Source organism: Etheostoma cragini, chromosome 12 (assembly GCF_013103735.1).
Source record: "Etheostoma cragini isolate CJK2018 chromosome 12, CSU_Ecrag_1.0, whole genome shotgun sequence".
Classification (NCBI taxonomy): Eukaryota; Metazoa; Chordata; class Actinopteri; order Perciformes; family Percidae; genus Etheostoma; species Etheostoma cragini.
In genome coordinates this window covers 19996942-20015021 of record NC_048418.1, presented here as the reverse complement: position 1 = coordinate 20015021, position 18080 = coordinate 19996942, and the positions used below count along the sequence as shown (strand labels likewise).

The following is an 18080-nucleotide window of genomic DNA, read 5'->3' as shown; positions in this document are numbered from 1 at the left end:
ATTGAACTTTATCTTCGACTGCATGTCACCGTCTGTCAAATGCATGCTGGGATCCTCCAGGTTAACATTGGCAGAGCAGAGCTGTAGCGACTTTGTCAATCAGTGTGTACTTAAAGGAGCAGACAGTCCACACTTTTAGAATGTGTGTTTTTTTAAACAAGGACAGTAGGAAGTATGAGAGAGGCACAGTGGACAGGAGAAAAGGTCTTGATAGAAAATGGCTGGTGTTTCCTGTGATAGGGGTGTCAATCACTACGCCATCACTTGGCTATTCTTTATTTCTTTCAGCTTATTAACAAGACAAAGAAAGTTGAAACCTTTTTAATCTTGGTTTCTCTTAATAACCGCTTACCTCCGGGGCTCCTCCTCAGAATTAATTTACGGACCTCATCATAAATGAAGATGAGAAGACTGTATGGGAAGGCACAGAACCACCACAGGGGCCTGAGAAGAAGAGAGACAGAGCATATAACAGGGTTGGATAGAGCAGCAGCGGGTGCAAATTGTTAAATTCATTGCAGCCATTTTTTTTTTATATTAAGGATAACAGGGTGTATAAGAAGATCACAGACTTCATTTAAAGTCCAGAGTGACAGGCTATTGGCAGCCTATTAGGTCTTTAAGAGGTTATTTTTCGGTTGGGTGGAGATATGCATATGCAGAGCATACTTTAGGGGGTACATGCGCAGGGCGATGTCCATTCCAGGGCAGTAGGAGAGGAAGGCAGCCAGAGCCGTCTCAACAAACAGACCGAAGATCAGGATCCTGTTCCTGTTGGACAGAAGAAAAAAAAAAAGCAAAAGGTTCAAACTAATCAAAAAAACTCACAGAAGGGGTGGAGTAGAAGAAGCAGAAGTCTTGAGTCATTTTATAAGTCCAATAACCTTGCATATTTTAAAAGTGCTTATAGTGTTTATCCATCTTGATTTTTATATTTCACTATTTAAAAAAAATGTTGCTATTTAATATTTAGGACCTGAACACCGACAGCGCCGAAGGCCCTATTGAAACTGAAGGAATTGTTATTCCTTTTTTCATTCTACTGGCAAATGAATCAGCTTTTTGAGGGGCTTAACATACACAAACTCACTCAAATTGGTGGTCGCATCAAGTCTGGTGAAAACTTTAATTTAATATAATTTTAATTTAAGTGTTTCGGGAATAGACGCACAAAAATGGCTTGCTAGCGCCCCCTACAAAGTTAAAGCAATTGAGCCCCTGCAGTACATTTAACGTAGACTGATAAAATGTGGTACACATATGTAACATGTCAAGACGTTCAATAAAGCTCATTGGAGCCATATGATGTATAACAGGAAGTTTGGCATTTTGAATTGAAAGTTTTACATTTTTGCAACTTTGGCCATTTCCACATGTCGTACTTTGAGAAAATCCTCCTAGAGATTTCATCTAATTAACTTTAAATTTGGTCTGTATTATCTCAAGAGATGAAAAGTTATTAAAGAAAAACATTTTGTCATAGGGCATGGCGGACATTTTGAGTGTTTAGCGATGAACGATAACATGGCTGTAACTACAGTGTACATCATCATATCTGCTTGAAAGAGTACAGGCCTGAGGACATGTACAGGCCAATAGTGACTTTTGGTCTAAGCGCCCCCCCCATTGGCAACAGGAAATCAGCCTTATATGACAAACTTCATCTGATTTACATGAAACTTAGAATGTGTGATTTACTTGTGATACTGAGCCAGCCAGATACTTAAACCATGCTACTTTCTATGGATTTTTAACTGTTTAAGGTAGAGTCTTGTGTGTGGTATCATTGAACTCAGCATATGGTTCCTGTTAGATTAGTAATGGTTTGACCCGCTCCTATGCATTAGCCACGCAGGTTTTCATAACTAAAGACCTGTTTGATGTAAAGTCTTGTGTGAGGTATCATTGAACTCAGCAGGGAGTTCTTTTTTCATTGGTGATGATTTGTAGTGTGTGAGTGCCGCAAATGCACGGTCACAAGGCGCGCGCCGGCCAGTACCCCCGACACACGCAGAGGAGCAAGGGCCCGTCTAACGCTGCTTGCAGCTCTAATTTATTCTTATATTTTACTTTTAAGGTACGACTCATGTCTTAGTTGTTGTCGTCTTTGTTGTTGTTTGTATGTATGTTAGAAATGAATAAGGATTTGATAAAAAAAAGAAAGAAGAAATCTGTTATAGCCACGGGTGCGCCCATATATAGAGGCTCAGTCCTCGACACAGAGGTCATGGCCTTGATTACAACCTGGGCCCCTTTGCTGTATGTCATTCCCCTCTTTCTCCCCTTTCATGTCTAAGGTATGGAAGCAAATAAGAGACTTAAGTCATTAAACTTTAACAGCCACTGAATACTTAATATTGAAATATTTTATTTTGAAAACATACTGTAAATCTGAATGGATTAAATTTCAAAGACTTATGTCTCTGTTTTGCTTCCATACTAAGCTGTCACAAAAACAAATGCCTAAATGCCAGAAAAAGTCATCTTTAAAAAAAATTATGTTACAGTTAATTATGGACGAGTAAAATTGACTTAGAAACTGCCTTCCTAACTACGTCCATTCATGCCTTTATTTTACATCTTTCTATTTGTCTTCCACTCCAGCTCTTCCTCACTTACTTCATGCCCTGCTGAAAGAGGGAGTTCCTCCTGGTCTTGCAGATAATAACATCGGCCCACTGCACGACAACGATGCTGATGAAGAAGGAGGTGTGGCAGGTGAATTCAATGATCTTCCTCTGCTCATAGGTCTGCAAGGTTGAAACACACATTGTACTTATTCCTTCACAGTTATGGGGTCGTTGAAAGCGTGGGCTGGTTTGTCTTTGTCTTTGCTCCTTACCCACTCCTGCCCATAGCTGTCCTCCACATCATTTACTTCACGGTCGTCCCACCTGATGCGGATGCCCACCAGGTTCTTCGGGAGGAAGCCGTTCTCAGCCAAAATCACAAAGTAGGTGAAAAAACCAGCAAGAGCCTGGATCATCCCTGGAAAATAAAATGTGCAAGGGATAAAAACATCATTTATTCATCTATTCTCAGTGTTTTTAGTAAGGGTAACCAAGACATTGTATTACATTTTATAACAACACTTCATTTCATGTGTCTTCCTATTCATTTTCCTAATCTGTTTCCTTTAAAGAACTATGCTATTTGGTGATAGTTATAGGGAATATTTACACCAAGTTTCTTTATTGTAGTGGGAGTTTAGCTATTTGTGTTGAGTTTATAAGGAGTTGAACATTTATGGTGTGTGCTGAAAAATATATAATGCATGTTTAGTGCATGTTTGTCTGACTTGCTGTGAACTGAGTAAAAGATTATATGTGTTACACCAGCATTTAATTGTAATCAGTAAATTCAAAGTGTATCAGTGAAACAAAACCAGAAAATGATTAGGAATGTATAAGGGAATTTCTGAACAGTAGAATAAAATGGTGCCCGTTTGGTGTTTTGAAGACACTAATCTCAGTGCTATTTTTCACATTAATTTTGTGCTATTAGTGTATGCATGCATGTATGCATGCATGTACAGTATGCATGTACGTATGCATGTACGTATGCACCGATAGATAGATAGATAGTAGGGCTGCACGATTATGGCCAAAATGATAATCCCGATTATTTTTATCCAAATTTTGATCACGATTATTTGTGGATTTTAACCAAAATAAATTTTATCTTCACATAGGCTGTTTATAACTGCGAGAGGGAGTGTGATGGACGCTACTCAGAGAGACGGCTGACTCATTATGAACGGGTCCAGCATGGGTCGATCGGCAGATACACACGTCGTTTGTTTAAAATGTCTGTATCGTCACTGCGCTGCATTTTTATGAACTATGATATTCTGGCCATGGGTCACATCTCTGGCCCAGGTCCAGGTCCAGCAGCTCCGTCTCACACGCTGACTCTACCAACTCAAGTTAGTTGCATTCAGTAACTTCCTCTGTGTTCTTTGCCGTGGCGGCCGCGATAGCAGAGTTACCCGCGGAAACACTGGTACAAAATACAGGTTTGCCCCTCATATTTAACAATATAGAGCTGTGTTAATAACAATTAATACTGTAGACAAATGTCAGAAGTGTGGACCGGCGCTGTCTGGCTGGGCGCGGAGAGTAAGACAAGAGAGAGTAGAGGAGAGATCTAACACAGGCAAGGCTTTACAGACGAAATGGGTCATGTAACGCAAAATTAAACCATATCCATATGAACAGCATTGCAGCGGATGCGAGGACATTAGGACAACATTTCAACATGATGGACATATTATTTCAAGAGCTACAGTCTTCACATATACCAAACCTACACAAGAGATAGCACTTATTAATCATCTCATTCATTACGTTGCTAAATTGAAACCCCGCACTAGGTCAGTGTTTATGTTAATTGACAAAAACATAATTTTCTCAGTGAAAAAAAAATTGGTTGCACCTGTTCTGAGGAGGCTGATAGTCTTACTTCTCTTCATTGGTGCTTGCTTACAGATTTGGAATTTTACTGTCATCGTGTGTCACTATAGATCAGATTATTAATTTTAATGTTCATTGTCGAGGCCTCAGGACTTCAATCTGTATTGTCAGAACAGCAGATTGTAAATATGATTTGATGTGACCTGCACATGTTCTGTCCCAGTGGTAGTCATATTGGAAGAATTATGGGAGTTGATGTGAGTTCCTGGCTGTTTAGAACGTGTTCAGCTTTAAATTGCATGCCATCCAATGAAGCCCTGTCATATTTTGACCCATTTAACAGCCTATAAAATTGGGCTAGCCTTTGTGTTTTACTATTCCCATTCCATATAAAACCAGAGATAAAGAGCATGCATTCAAGTGAGGCTCCAACCAGTGAAACATGACCAACATTAAGTAGAAAATAGTTGCACTCGTCGCACTCAATTTACTGTAAATGTCACGACAATTAGAAGAAAATTGTGGGACACCCTCCAAACTGTCTGCTCACTGCTGGATCTAGTTTCCTTAACTGTACATCCCTAAACATTTACAAAGGCAGTATGAAATGTCGAGATTTGTTATAAATGTCAATATTTATTTTTCATGCCCGGGAAGTTTATCACAAACATAACGTCACTACAAAAGGCCTGACACAGTGATTCAGGTTTGAGAGCTGTGGTCCAAAGAGATCATATGAGCCACAAGAGGACAAACCTATCTGCCCGTATGCCATGCTGATGAGGCGTTCATTGACCAGCTTGTCTGTTTTGGGATTCCTTGGTTGGCGTTTCATGATGTCACTCTCAGCTGTCTCATAAGCCAATGAGATGGCCGGAACCTAGAAAGGAATGGAAGGACAGCACATAGTCAGCTCACTTTACGCACCCTGTACTATAAATGTTTGTCTTTGTGGCAACAGTACAAAGGCATGATAATAGCACCAGACACAGGGCACACTAAACATATCACCGTTAATATAATTCAGCATTCAATCACTGTGTGGAAGCAGAGAAAAGACAGAAAAAAGGGCAAGGGGGGCGGGGGACAAGAAAGCAGTGACAGTGACAGAGAACAGGGCGGTGAGAGCACACAAGGGAAGAGAGACTGATAGTGATTTTCAAGACACTCATAAAAAAGGAGGGTAAAAAGGCCTCTGTGACAAAGAGCTTGTATTGGCTGATTTTACCAGGTAAGCACTAGAGCAAAAATGTGTGACTTAGGGCGGGATATTGCTGTGACTTAGGTGGGATTTGAGGTGGTCACTGTGTTAAACTGAACACATGCTCTGCGGTCTACAAATCCAGTTTGTTTTGGTGCTTTCCTCCCCTGACCCACAGCCATTGAGAAATACAAGTAGAGAGAAAAGGATGCGACTATGCTTGGCATTGATTTTTTACACCTCTCGAAGAGAGAGTGCATGTGTGCGATATGTGTGTGTCTGGGTGTCTGTGAATGTGAATGTGAAGCACTCTTAAGTGTGCCACATCCTGCTTTGATACACATCTTCTGCGGCCATCCTTTCCACATGGCAGTGCTTGCTAAAAATAATCATAGCAGACGCAGAGAGCTGCTTGTCACTGCTAAACCTCAGCATAACCCTCAAGCCTGTTGCCTGGAGTCAAACTAAGCTGTCGACAAGCTGTTAACATCCTCACCAGCAGACAGGGAAATTTTGAAATTTTTACTTGTGTTGTTTCAGGTACTTTATTGAATATTTGAACATGTTTCATTTTAAGGGTGCTACTCTTCAAAGCAGACGTCCAGCTGTTCCACTCCACCAGCGGTGATTAAGTACACGCAGACATGTTGCTTTGAAGGGACGGGGTTTTATATGCAAATCAGTTACTTAAGCAAATAAAGTGCTTTTAAGCTTCAGTCATCGCATCTTTAAAGAGAATTTTGGCCAATAAAGCATGTTCTATCCCTGTGATCTCAGACAGTTTAGTAAATATTTTTGAACATGAACAAATCTGTCCTGCTGTTAGAATACCAAAGAAGTTCATTTTGGATGTCACCTGAGTAAAATAAGTGGAACTTCTTTACTACCGTTTGCAAGGTGCTCCTTTTTACAGGGATGGAGCGAGGGTTTGGCTTCTGGGTCTCCAGCCCCAAATGTTTTCTCACAAGCCCTGAATCGTTGACAGTTTAAAATTAACTTCAACTTTGTGTCATTTCCCCTCAGTATCTCTGACTGGACCGGCTAATCAATGCAGCAAAGGTTCTGTATGGTATTCTTTCTATACCAAATTCTTATGCTATTATAACATAATTATTTTATGTTATAATTTAGAAAATACAAACAGACAGTTTTTGCCTTTTCTAGCTGTGAGGATTGAAACATCCTAGATATTAGTTGCAGTCGGAGAACGATTAGATACAACATGGGATGGAGGTTTTCCAGGATGATTCTTTTTTTTGGCACTCTATTATCAAATATTTTGAGAAATTGTGCATTTACTGTAGCTGCTGCCAGGTAATGGAGCCTGACCCCAGAACCCGCCAGCCCCCCCCCCCCTCGAGATTTGGGCTTAGCAAGGGGGTTAGCCTCTCCTCTCTAAGCGTAGCTCACATGGCACCATTTTAATGCTACAAAGCCATCACCTGCCGTTAGTGAATAACTTTACAACTGAAGCGTTTCAAGACTCTCTTTGTCCGTTGTTTATTTCAGAAGAAACACGAGAATGTATAAAAGGCTCCATTATGATTTTAACTCACGTTATGGCTCTGTAGTAAACGTTTTTTGTAAAAATAGGCTAACGATTGGGTCATAACCACGCAACTTACCGTCGCATAGTCGACAAATCACCGTATTGTCTGTAGAAGCATGTAGATAGTTTGGACTTCCATCAGCTGTTTAGGTTTAATTACTAATGTTAACGAGCATGTTACTTAGCAGTTATTAACTATGTTATGTCTATGTTATCTCCTAACATATACCTACACTTCTGCTGACTGGGAATGATTGAGATTTCTCTGGGCACAGCTACAGAAGACCTACAACTTTCTGACATGTTGCCCACGTAATAACTACGTGGTCAAGCTCAGGTGGAGGCTGCACAACAACGCCTAGCCATCCCCGGGAAAGTGCTTCTACTATCCTTCACTGGTTTCCGTCCAGAACAACGGGATTGGTTAATTTATTTAACTGTCTATGGGGCTTAGCCACAAATGTTTACAACATCTGGCTCCGCCCCCGCATCATCATCTTAAACCTGTGGAGACAGTGTAATCTTCCTGGCAGTTAGATATGAGGCCATTATAGCACATGGACTTCAGTACTCATACATTCATTACTGGAATGTGTAGGAACCTGTTTCAGCCGCATAGTGTCTGGTGGCTGGGAGCAGGAAAACTTGAAGTTACAGTAATGAACACAAGTGAACAAGTCCTTTTGAATATATTCATTCTGTGCTTCCTTTCTTTTGCAATGATGGATTACGCCCCTCAGGCAAGCGGCGTGCCAGCAACTCTTTTGTTGCTGTTGAAAATACAATGGAGGGACTGGCATCTGGAAATGGCAGAGCTGTGAAATGTAAATGTGTATGTGAGCGTCACACGCTCTTTGTTCTGCTTGAACAAATGGGCGTCGGCAATGAGCCAAAAAGCACCAACCGCCATCAACAGAAAAGAACAAATTAAACCAAACCTTCTTTTTACCTTCGGGCACGCACATATGACACCAATATTAACACTTGTTTCCTTAATGTCCCCTTTATCTTGCCTGTAACTATGCAACATGCTAACAATTAGCATCCCCTTACTGAGAAGAATCCTTCAAATTAACCAACAATTAGCTTTGAGCACTGAGAGTGCTTTGCAATACAACCCAATAGATAAAAAGAAAAATCTAAAACCGTCTGTTTTGTTGTCATGACCTCCTGTGAACTGAATGTCTCCACAACGTTAAAAGCTCTAATCTTTCAAATACAAACACTGGAAACCAGGATCCAAAAGGCCAGGAACAAAAGAGAGATGTGTTCGACAATTAGTGCATCATATACTTAGAACAGAGTACAGGCTTGGCAGCAGCCTGAACATCTATTAAGTGGTCATTTTCAGAGGCTTAGTCAAAAGTATGGATTGAGATAATTGGACAACTATGGTTAGCATGTCTACAGAGGGATTGAGGGACTGAACAAAGGAAGCTGAGCTCCCCCAGCGCTCACCATGTCAGTGCCCAGGTCGATGCAGAGGATGGTGACAGTCCCCAGCGGAAGAGGAACACTTGCACAGATGAAGAGGAGGAAGGGCGAGATCTCTGGGATGTTACTGGTCAACGTGTATGCAATGGACTTCTTCAGGTTGTCAAAGATGAGACGACCTGCAGCGATCAGAAACACAAGAAAGAAACACTTGTATGGATCAGGATACATATAGATATCTAATAATAATAATAATAATAATAATGTATCCTTTATTAGTCCCACAAGGGGAAATAACAATTGACACAGGCCTGAATTACACACAGATGCTCAGTACCAGATCAGATGCCAGAGTGAGGATAACCTCTGTGGGTGTGTGTGGTGTGTGTGTGTGTGTCCGTTGTCTTTCAAATGTGTGTGTGTGTCCGTTGTCTTTCAAATATCTCGAGGACCATTCATCCGATCTGCTTCAGACTTGGCTCCCTGGGTACCCAATGATCTTGGTGTTTGGAATTTGGAGCAGTTTAGACAGTGTCAGATATTGGATATTAATAAACTGTAAAAAAAACTAAATAGCCGCACAGTAAAGGTTGAAAAAAAGAGAAGACAAACTGCGATCTGTGGGGCTTCACATTTCTCAGTCTAGCATGTCTTCGCAGCGGGCTACCGGTGCAAAAAGTCATCAGCCACCAAAACAGTGATTGCTGTCAACCCTACATGCAAATGATCAAATTAATCGTAAACAAACACATGTTAGATGACAACCCAGGATCTTCAGCACGTTGGCTTGTTGCCGGCGGCTGCGGACAATTCTACTGCTGTTCTGCACGCGGCTGAGCCTTGCTCCCTGCTTCCACCGGGGCCACAAGGCCCTCGATGTGTGGCTGCTACACAAAAATAGGAGACACGCCCAATCTCTCTATGAACTGCAGCCAAAACGCGCCTCATTGAAGCGCGTGCAACATGTATTAAAGGTTAAGTGTTACAAAAACAAATGATAAAAAAACTGAAATTCCCGAGGCCCTTTGCCTTTGGGAACCGCCTGTGACCGCACATTACAAGTTCTGCTTTCACATGTTTACTTCAACGGAGGCATCATCAACATAATGTACTTAAATTTAACATCATTTAACATTTTTTCCAGGTGGAAATTTCCACTCTAATTTAATGCTGGATTTAAATTGTGATATTTTGTGAGTAGAATCTGAATCTGCAACGTTCTCTGTCAGGTAACTATAGTAGTACAATGTTTTCCTCTGTAGAAGTAATACACTGTACATCAGTAGTTAAAAAGTTGAGCTGCATATTAGGTGCTTTGGGGGCCTTCTGTAACTTATTTGTGGAAAAAGCTGTAAGCAGCAACACAGGAGGCCGTTCCAAATGGGCACTGCACGAGTGTTATCTATATCTGGGTCCATGGAGACTTTGGATGCGTTATTGGTTACATGCTGTCATGGTATAGTTCGAATAGTTTCTTTTTGTGAGGCTTCACCGTGTTCAAGTGAATCTTCCAGTTTTGCTGAAATAGAAAAATGACTTTGGCTTCTTCTTCAGCATTGCATATTACTAATGGTTTTGCTCAGACCGTTTTAATTATATACCAGTCTCTTGTGGCAGGCCTGAAGTTAAATATCACATCTGTCAGAGTAATTCCCAAGTCAAGTCCTTGAGGGCAGAGCCATGTCAATTCAGTTATACTTTCACAGGTCTGAATCAGCAAATTGTGTTGAGTGGTGACAATGATATTGATACGTTTGAACATTTTCCTTTCAAAGATGTTAATAGTGTTTTATACTTAGTCTCTTCAATATTTGGCAAAATATGCAAGCCCTGCTTGGTGCTGTCTCAATCTTTTTTTGATGTCCCATATTTTACCGGTTCAAAACTTGAGAACTGAATGTTTTTTCTTTCAATTCTCAAGTCAAATCAAGTCTTTAAGTAGTCAGGTCTTACGTAAGACAAGACTTAGTATGAAGATCAACCAATGTTTGACTGAAGTATGACTAAAATCCCAAGTCTCAAGTCTACAGCTCACACATTACATTTTCAATTTTCAAGTATTTGTTTCTCTGACTCACTTTTCTTCCTTTCATCCTATTTTCCCATCTTTCATTTTCCAATTCTGTCTCTCCAACGCTCCCTCCTTCATTCCCCGACACTCACCCTCCTCCACTCCGGTGACAATGGAGGCAAAGTTGTCGTCCAGCAGGATCATGTCGGCTGCCTGCTTGGACACATCGGAGCCGGCAATCCCCATGGCAACGCCGATGTCGGCTTTCTTCAAGGCCGGGGAGTCATTCACTCCGTCGCCTGTCACGGCCACGATTGCCCCCTGCGTCCGCAAGGACCAACGAAGAAAAAGTGTCAAGAAAAGAAAGATAAGTACCACGATTTAAGCCTTTCTCTTTCCATTTCCTTCTCTTTGCCCATCCCCTTCAGTGTTAATAATGTCTTTTCAAAGCAGCTCTGGGGAGATTAAATGAAAAGTGGAATGGAGTTGCAATCATTCCGTCACACGGAGAGAGAGAGTGAGGCAAGGTGAATTGTAGCATGACCTCAATATATGGGGGGATGTGTGCATACACACATCTATTTTTTGACTATTCACACATAAATGCTGAGCACATACAGTATGAGCATATATCTATACACATATATATGTGTATTGTAGTATGTTCGTTATTGTATTGTAGATGTAGTAAATAGGGTTCAGTATAAGAGCTGAATAAACAATTGTATTCAACTATTACTCATGAATGGACCTCCGTTGCGCGCACGCACGCACACACACACACACACACACACACACACTTATTCTGCTGTACGCTCTCACACACTCTCCTACACACTCCTTTCCACTGACCTGTCTCTGGCAGCCCTCCACTATGATGAGCTTCTGCTGAGGAGAGGTGCGAGCGAACACTATCTCAGTGTGGTTCCTCAGCAGGTCGTCCAGGTACTCGGGGCTCATGTCCTTTAGGTCTGCACCGTGGACCACGCAAGCCTTCGCATCCCTGGGAAACACACATATACACATGCACAAACACAGTAAGGAGTCAGGAAAAATTATGGAAAGGACATTTTGTTTCTTTCTCCTCAAATTTTGTCTTTTAATTTCTTTCTCACACACCAAAAATCTTGTATACCCTTTTCATGTTTTCCATCTTAAAAGAACAGTTTGACATTTTGGGAAATATGATTATTTACTTTTTTTTGCTGAGGTGGGTGAAAGACCACTCCCACCCTCATATCTGTCTGTTGAAAATGAAGCTGCAGCGGGTTAGCTTAGCTTAGCACAAAGAATAGAAATGGGGGAAACCGCTAGTCTTGCTCTTTACTACTTTGCTACTATGTTAATATTCTAACTTCTATTTACTCTGTACAGACAAAATATACTGTATTGAAATCGATCTTCCTCAGGTTTTTCTTTTTGGCAACTTTCTATCAACAAATGAGATACAACATGTTCATTTGTGAGGTTTAGAGGTGCTCGTAGGCAGATTCTGTCACCTTAGGACAGAGCCAGGCTAGCTGTTTCCCCCGTTAACGTCTTTATGCTAAGCTAATCTAACCATCTGCTGGCTTTAGCTTCATATTTAATAGACTGATATGAGAGCGGTATATGCACACACATACTGCAGACACACCATTGCCCATACACTCAAACACACACATAGTTACACAAAGGTTACTATTAAAAGCTTGAGCACATGGCCTAAACCCTTACACACACACACACACACACACACACACACACACACACACACACACACAAACACACATACCGGGGGTTGACTTGGCTCAGAGGAATGTTGAGTCTCTCAGCGATGTCATCAACCGTCTCGTTGCCCTCAGAGATGATGCCCACACCTTTAGCGATGGCTTTGGCTGTGATTGGGTGGTCCCCTGTCACCATGATCACCTGTCGGCAGACAGACATTCCAATACATTGCGGAGCATTATCACATGAAACCCCTCTGTATCTTACCTGTATGTTATATGTCACAGCATGCTTGAGCTACAGCGCTTTAGGGTCTATAAGTCATTCAAATGTGTTGGGCTGTTACAGTAAGGAATACTGGTAAGGGTTAAGGGTAAAGGGTCCAAATCTAGCATTATACTCCAACTAACTCTTGTTTAGGGGGTTCCCATAGACAGAGTAGTGGGATTGTGACAAACGAAAACCCATCAGAATGAGGGTTTGTGACCAGAAACAAGAGTGGCACATGCTTATGGATTGGGCCTGCACGCTGCATAGGCTGGCTAACAGAACTTATTACAAGAAATGTAATAATTAAAAATACTTTCACATTCTTATTAATAAACCTCCAGTACACCTGCATCGATGTTAACAATGCCATATGACTGGTACCAGGCAGTGTATTTTCCCTTCCCTTCCACAGTGTTAAACTAGTTTCATTGGTAATATCTTTGAGTGTGACTTTGCAGGCTGCTCCTTGTCCTGAGGGAGCTTTTCTGAAACTTCCAAGTGTTTTGTATTCATCTAAATAAAAGAGACTGACAGGAGCAGACTTGAATAAAAAACTCTCATTTTATCACATAAGTGACATTAGAAAATATTGTGGTTTCATTGTGAGTTTCTACCCATGTCTGGGAAACTCAGGCGCAGGGCTGGATGGGGGGCATGGGGTGGCAGAAGCCCCATCTGAAATATGATTCGTCCCCCCCGTCCCCTCGTCCCCAACCTGTCTCCCACCTGATCTGACGGATTGTGATTTCCATTGGACCAGAATGGTAACCTGAACTAAAAGATAAAGTAAGAACTTTGGTTTATGATTTGTACTAAAGCAGTGTATGCTATAACTGCAACCATCTAAACATCAAGGAAACAAACTGAACATCTCATAATGAATATCAAGTCTATCGTATTTGGACCTTGTATTAAAAAAGTTAAGTTATTATAAGTCATATTGAGTGCATCCTTGAAATCCCCAACACCATCATGATCCTAATTATCATAATAATCTACAGCACTAGCAATATATATTGCACTAAAGTCTTTGGACTGATGTTGTGAACCGAGGATGCACAATCCACTGAAACGTCAGCGCTACATCCAAAAAAAAGTAATTAAAGCAACAGAGCCATGTGCTCTAGTTTCCTCCTGGGCTCAGCTATGAGGAAAAACAATACATTTGTATGCATGTGTGTATGTGTATGTACAATATTGTCTTCTTCCAGTTCAATCAGTCAACACACCTACGGCACTTCATGTCTGACAGTATTTAGGAGTTAAATGAAGCATGTTGACACATTGTCACAAGTCGTAAAATGATATCCTCTGCAAAGAAAAAAAATCTAACAATCCTATAAACCACTTTAAATCCCAGTTTAATCTAACTAAGTACATTTACTAAGTGCTGTACTTAAGTACAAATGTTGAGGTACTTGACCTTTTAGTGTTTTCTTTTCATGCCACTTTGTACTTCTACTTCGCTACATTTCAGAGAGTCATTCATCTGACAGCTTTAGCTACTAGTTACTTTCCCAATTGAGATTTCTGAACACAAAACATGTACTGTATAAAATCTGATGTTTTATTATAAATGAAACTAGCCAACAATATAACGGTCTACAAGTCCAGCAGGAATGTTTTTGAAATGTTTTGGATTGTTTCCAGGTCCTAAAATCAGAGGATTTTATATCTTTTACTTGTAATACTTTAAGTACCTGATGATACGTACATACTTTTACTTAGGTAACATTTTCAATGCAGGACTTTTACTTGTATTTTTACAGTGTGGTATTAGCACTTTTACTTAAGTAAAGGATCTGAATACTTCATCCATCACTAGTAATGTCTGCCGACATTTCTGACAATAAATATATTCAAATACACAATCTTTGTGTTCAGAAATAGACAAAGCATTGTTCAGAGTTAATACCATAATGCCTCATTATCAGCAAACTTTATGATCTTAAAATTTTATCAGACTTGTCATCAGTTATGTAGCATTTTTTTCTAAGTGTAAAGTAATCAACCATTTTCTTCCCTAAAGCAACATTAACATCTTCACTCACTTTTAGCCTCTTGTTTGCACTTTAAGCCAGTTACAGTGTGTCTTTCAAAAATGCAATATCAAAGGAAGCATGATGACTTAAATGTGTAAAATCCCTTTCCCATATTTGTAGAACTTGGCCCGAAATAAGAACGACTCATTCTACTCATTATCTATTTTTACCTCTGTTGGAAGTTTTTTAACCTTCCTGCAGCCCAAGCTTATTACTTTTCTGACAAACATCTGCTCTGTGCATGTTTGCAGTAGATTAACATATTATGAACACTTTTATTAAATGTAATGAATCTACATTTTACAAAGAAGATCCCTTCCCATTTTGAAAGATGACTGAGTTCCTCCTTTATCACCTCTTCTTTTATTATTATGTCCACATCATAATTTAAATTTGTTGCCGTTCTTATGATTTTGTGATTTCACTCATTTCATCCACAAACACAGTAACGCCTGGGAGAGACGAGTGTACTACGTCTGAACAAACATCACAACAGTTTGACATGCTTCTGTTACTTCAGCTGACCTTCTTTTCAGATAGTTGACTTAGAATGTGTTATCAGCAACTTCATTTAACCATCGATTATCTTCTATCAGGGCCCTTTGGAGTGATCATTTGTCATTTTGTGATTTGAAAATGTATTTGTCATGCACATACCTTCTCTAAAAAGGCTAATAAAGGAAGCCACAAGCTTTTCAGGAAACTACTGTACAATGAGGGTTGAGTCTGTGGAACCAATTACCTTGATACCGGCAGAGCGGCATTTACCCACTGCGTCAGGCACAGCGGCACGCGGCGGATCAATCATGGAGATGAGACCCAGGAAGCAGAGCTGCTCGGTGGGGAAGTTCGTTTCTTCGCTGTCGAAGTTGAATCCTCGAGGGAACTGGGTGGAAGACAGATTTGTGTGGCAGAAGCCTGCAAGAGAAGAGGGATCATTGAGGTGATCATTCATAACTGACTGACATCGCAAAGTATACTGCAGCTAAAGAAATAAAACTTGCTTTGTTGCTCTGAAAACAACCGACAATTTATTTGGCACTTCAAAAAAGAGACACATTTTCATGATCCTGAAGCTGTTTTTAGGTCAAAAAAATCTGCCAATAAACAAACATGTGTTAATATATTAAGTGTATTTTGCTAAAGATATTTTAATATGAAAGGAAACCTTCAGGAAATGCATTGTCCTCACTGACTGCAGGGATCCTTTACCTTGCAGTATGCAGGCATACCAAACATTTTAAAAATAGATTTGGAGGTTGCAGGTGTGACATACAAATTGAATCAGCCACTTTTATTAATTCATGCCCACAGCTCTTGAACTATGCATCTCTTGAATCCCTCCCGGAGCAAAGCACAATAAAATGCTCCATCTAAAAGAGGAGAAACCTTTCTCTGTCATGAAACACCCGACCTATCATCACCCAAGGCATGAATGAGATTCAATAATTTACATGAGTTTCCCGCTACAAAAGGCATTATTCCACATGTTATTGTTTGAAAGAAGTGACACCTCCACTGAAAAAATGATGGCAGCAAATAATTATTACCTATGGCACTTTTAAGAAGATGCCAGGTAACTTTTTTCCTTGGTTGTCAAAAAGGTGCCATTTACAGAGCTTTTACAGGTGCTTTTAGAGATATTGGAAGGTGAACTTCAGGTAAGGATTTTGCAACCACAATGTGGTATTTTACAAGGTTTTATCATGTATAAATTATTGTAGGATTTAATGCAGAGTTTGACCTGAATTGAAATACCATTCTAAACCACAGCTCATTATTCACACATTGTGTAAAAAAAAAGAAACCTAACATTGTGTGTAAGAATTGTAATTTCTGCTTTTATTCCATGTCAGTCTAGTCAAATTTGGTCAAAGCTATAGAGCGCAGTTTCTGTCTCCCCCATGAGGAATTTTAAGTAATGCAGGGGCTGTTCCAGTATTTTATAAGTGGTGGGGGACAATAGTCAAGCACAGGGGGGGACAACAGTCAATCAATAGTCAATAGTCAATCAGGGGTGGGGGGAAATTTTACCACAATACAGCATAGACACTCTGGTGAGAAACATGTAAGGGATAATGTAGAGCGAAGCGGTTGTGATCAGGACCCCGACGCCCCCCTTTTAGAACCGCCCCTGAAGGGAAGACAACAAAACTGTCGGTGTGTCCACATGATATAAGCCTTCTGTGATCATGCACTACCCCCCTTCCCCCACACAGTTGCTTGTAGCCAAGGAGGACACAGAGGATTAAAAAAGCATGATGGACTCTTCAGAAGAGGTAATTGTCTTCACTCAACTATATGCGTGCGAAAGAAGCTGAGCGCCACAATCCACCAAACATACAAGAGAGAGTTGTGTGAAGCTGATAGTCTTAATTAGCCTTGTGTCAGCTCATTTGGCACATTTATAAATAAAACAACAAAATACGTGCACAAAGGGCCTTATGTTAACGATCTAAGTGCACGGCATGAAGCCTGTGAAATCCACTTTTGCTAGTTTGACGGTGGAAAAAAAGAGTCTGTGTCTGTGTGTGCTTAAAAAGTGTCGTGCTTGGTGTCTTCATTAATTCATAGGTGTGTTTTGGGCGTAACATGCAATAAACCAATCAGATTGTCCTCTCCCATTCACTTTAAAAGCCAGGCGAGTTTGTACCTTGGCGCTTGGCTATTATGATGGCGGATTTGCAGTCATATCTTTATTTGTAATCTTTTACATGTTTGTGCTGCTGCGCGGCCCTGTGTGTGTGAAACAACCATAGTGTGTGCGCGTTGTTCACAAGCCAAGGCACATTTTACTAATTTGCTGTTAAAATAACAATGAAATGCTGCGTTACTGACTTTAGACCAGGTTTATTTTGGCCAATGAATCACTTCCCGCTGTCTCAAGATAGCAATATGCCCAGAATGCACTTGAACAAACCTCCCTGTAAGACCAGCACGCCCATGTGCGCAAAGATGGGCGCAGGTGCATTTGCTATTTAAACAACGTGGGCGCCGGACGGGAAATTAACAACTGCGTCCGTTTTAAACTAGACACTTGGGTCAGGCTTTGCGCTGCACTGCACCGGGTACAAGATAGGGTCCAAAAGCTGCAGTGCTAAAACCTTCGTCTTTGAACACACCGTTGCCTAAAAAACATTAAACACTCTATATTGACATGTGGTCTAACTACCCTCTTTACCAAGGAGATAAATAAAATAAATTTAAAATAAATAAAATGTGAGTGTGGTCTCCCACTGCTTCTCCTCACTCCAGGCTGACATACCCAGAACTCTCTCTCCCAGTCCTCCAAGCTCCATGTAGGCATTCTGGAAAGACTCTCTCCAGGTTTCATCAAGGGGCAGCTCCTGGCCGTGGAGCATAATCCTACTGCACCTGTAAAACATGAATAAATAATACTTTTACCGCTGTTACTGCTAATAATAAAATATCTATCTTGTTAGCAATTGTG

At 40.6% G+C, this 18080-nt stretch overlaps 1 protein-coding gene across 1 annotated transcript in view; it reads right to left on the bottom strand.

Moving 5' to 3' along the window:
• Window positions 1-18080, bottom strand: part of atp1a2a (ATPase Na+/K+ transporting subunit alpha 2a) — a 43702-nt gene that overhangs the window by 1649 nt on the left and 23973 nt on the right. The window contains exons 13-23 of the mRNA XM_034886788.1: window positions 17895-18004; window positions 15372-15547; window positions 12382-12518; window positions 11460-11610; window positions 10760-10928; window positions 8621-8775; window positions 5169-5292; window positions 2843-2988; window positions 2620-2750; window positions 670-771; window positions 353-444 (exon numbers count right to left, since the gene is read on the bottom strand). Coding sequence (XP_034742679.1) covers window positions 353-444; window positions 670-771; window positions 2620-2750; window positions 2843-2988; window positions 5169-5292; window positions 8621-8775; window positions 10760-10928; window positions 11460-11610; window positions 12382-12518; window positions 15372-15547; window positions 17895-18004 — 1493 coding nt within the window. The remainder of the gene's footprint in view (window positions 1-352; window positions 445-669; window positions 772-2619; window positions 2751-2842; window positions 2989-5168; window positions 5293-8620; window positions 8776-10759; window positions 10929-11459; window positions 11611-12381; window positions 12519-15371; window positions 15548-17894; window positions 18005-18080) is intronic.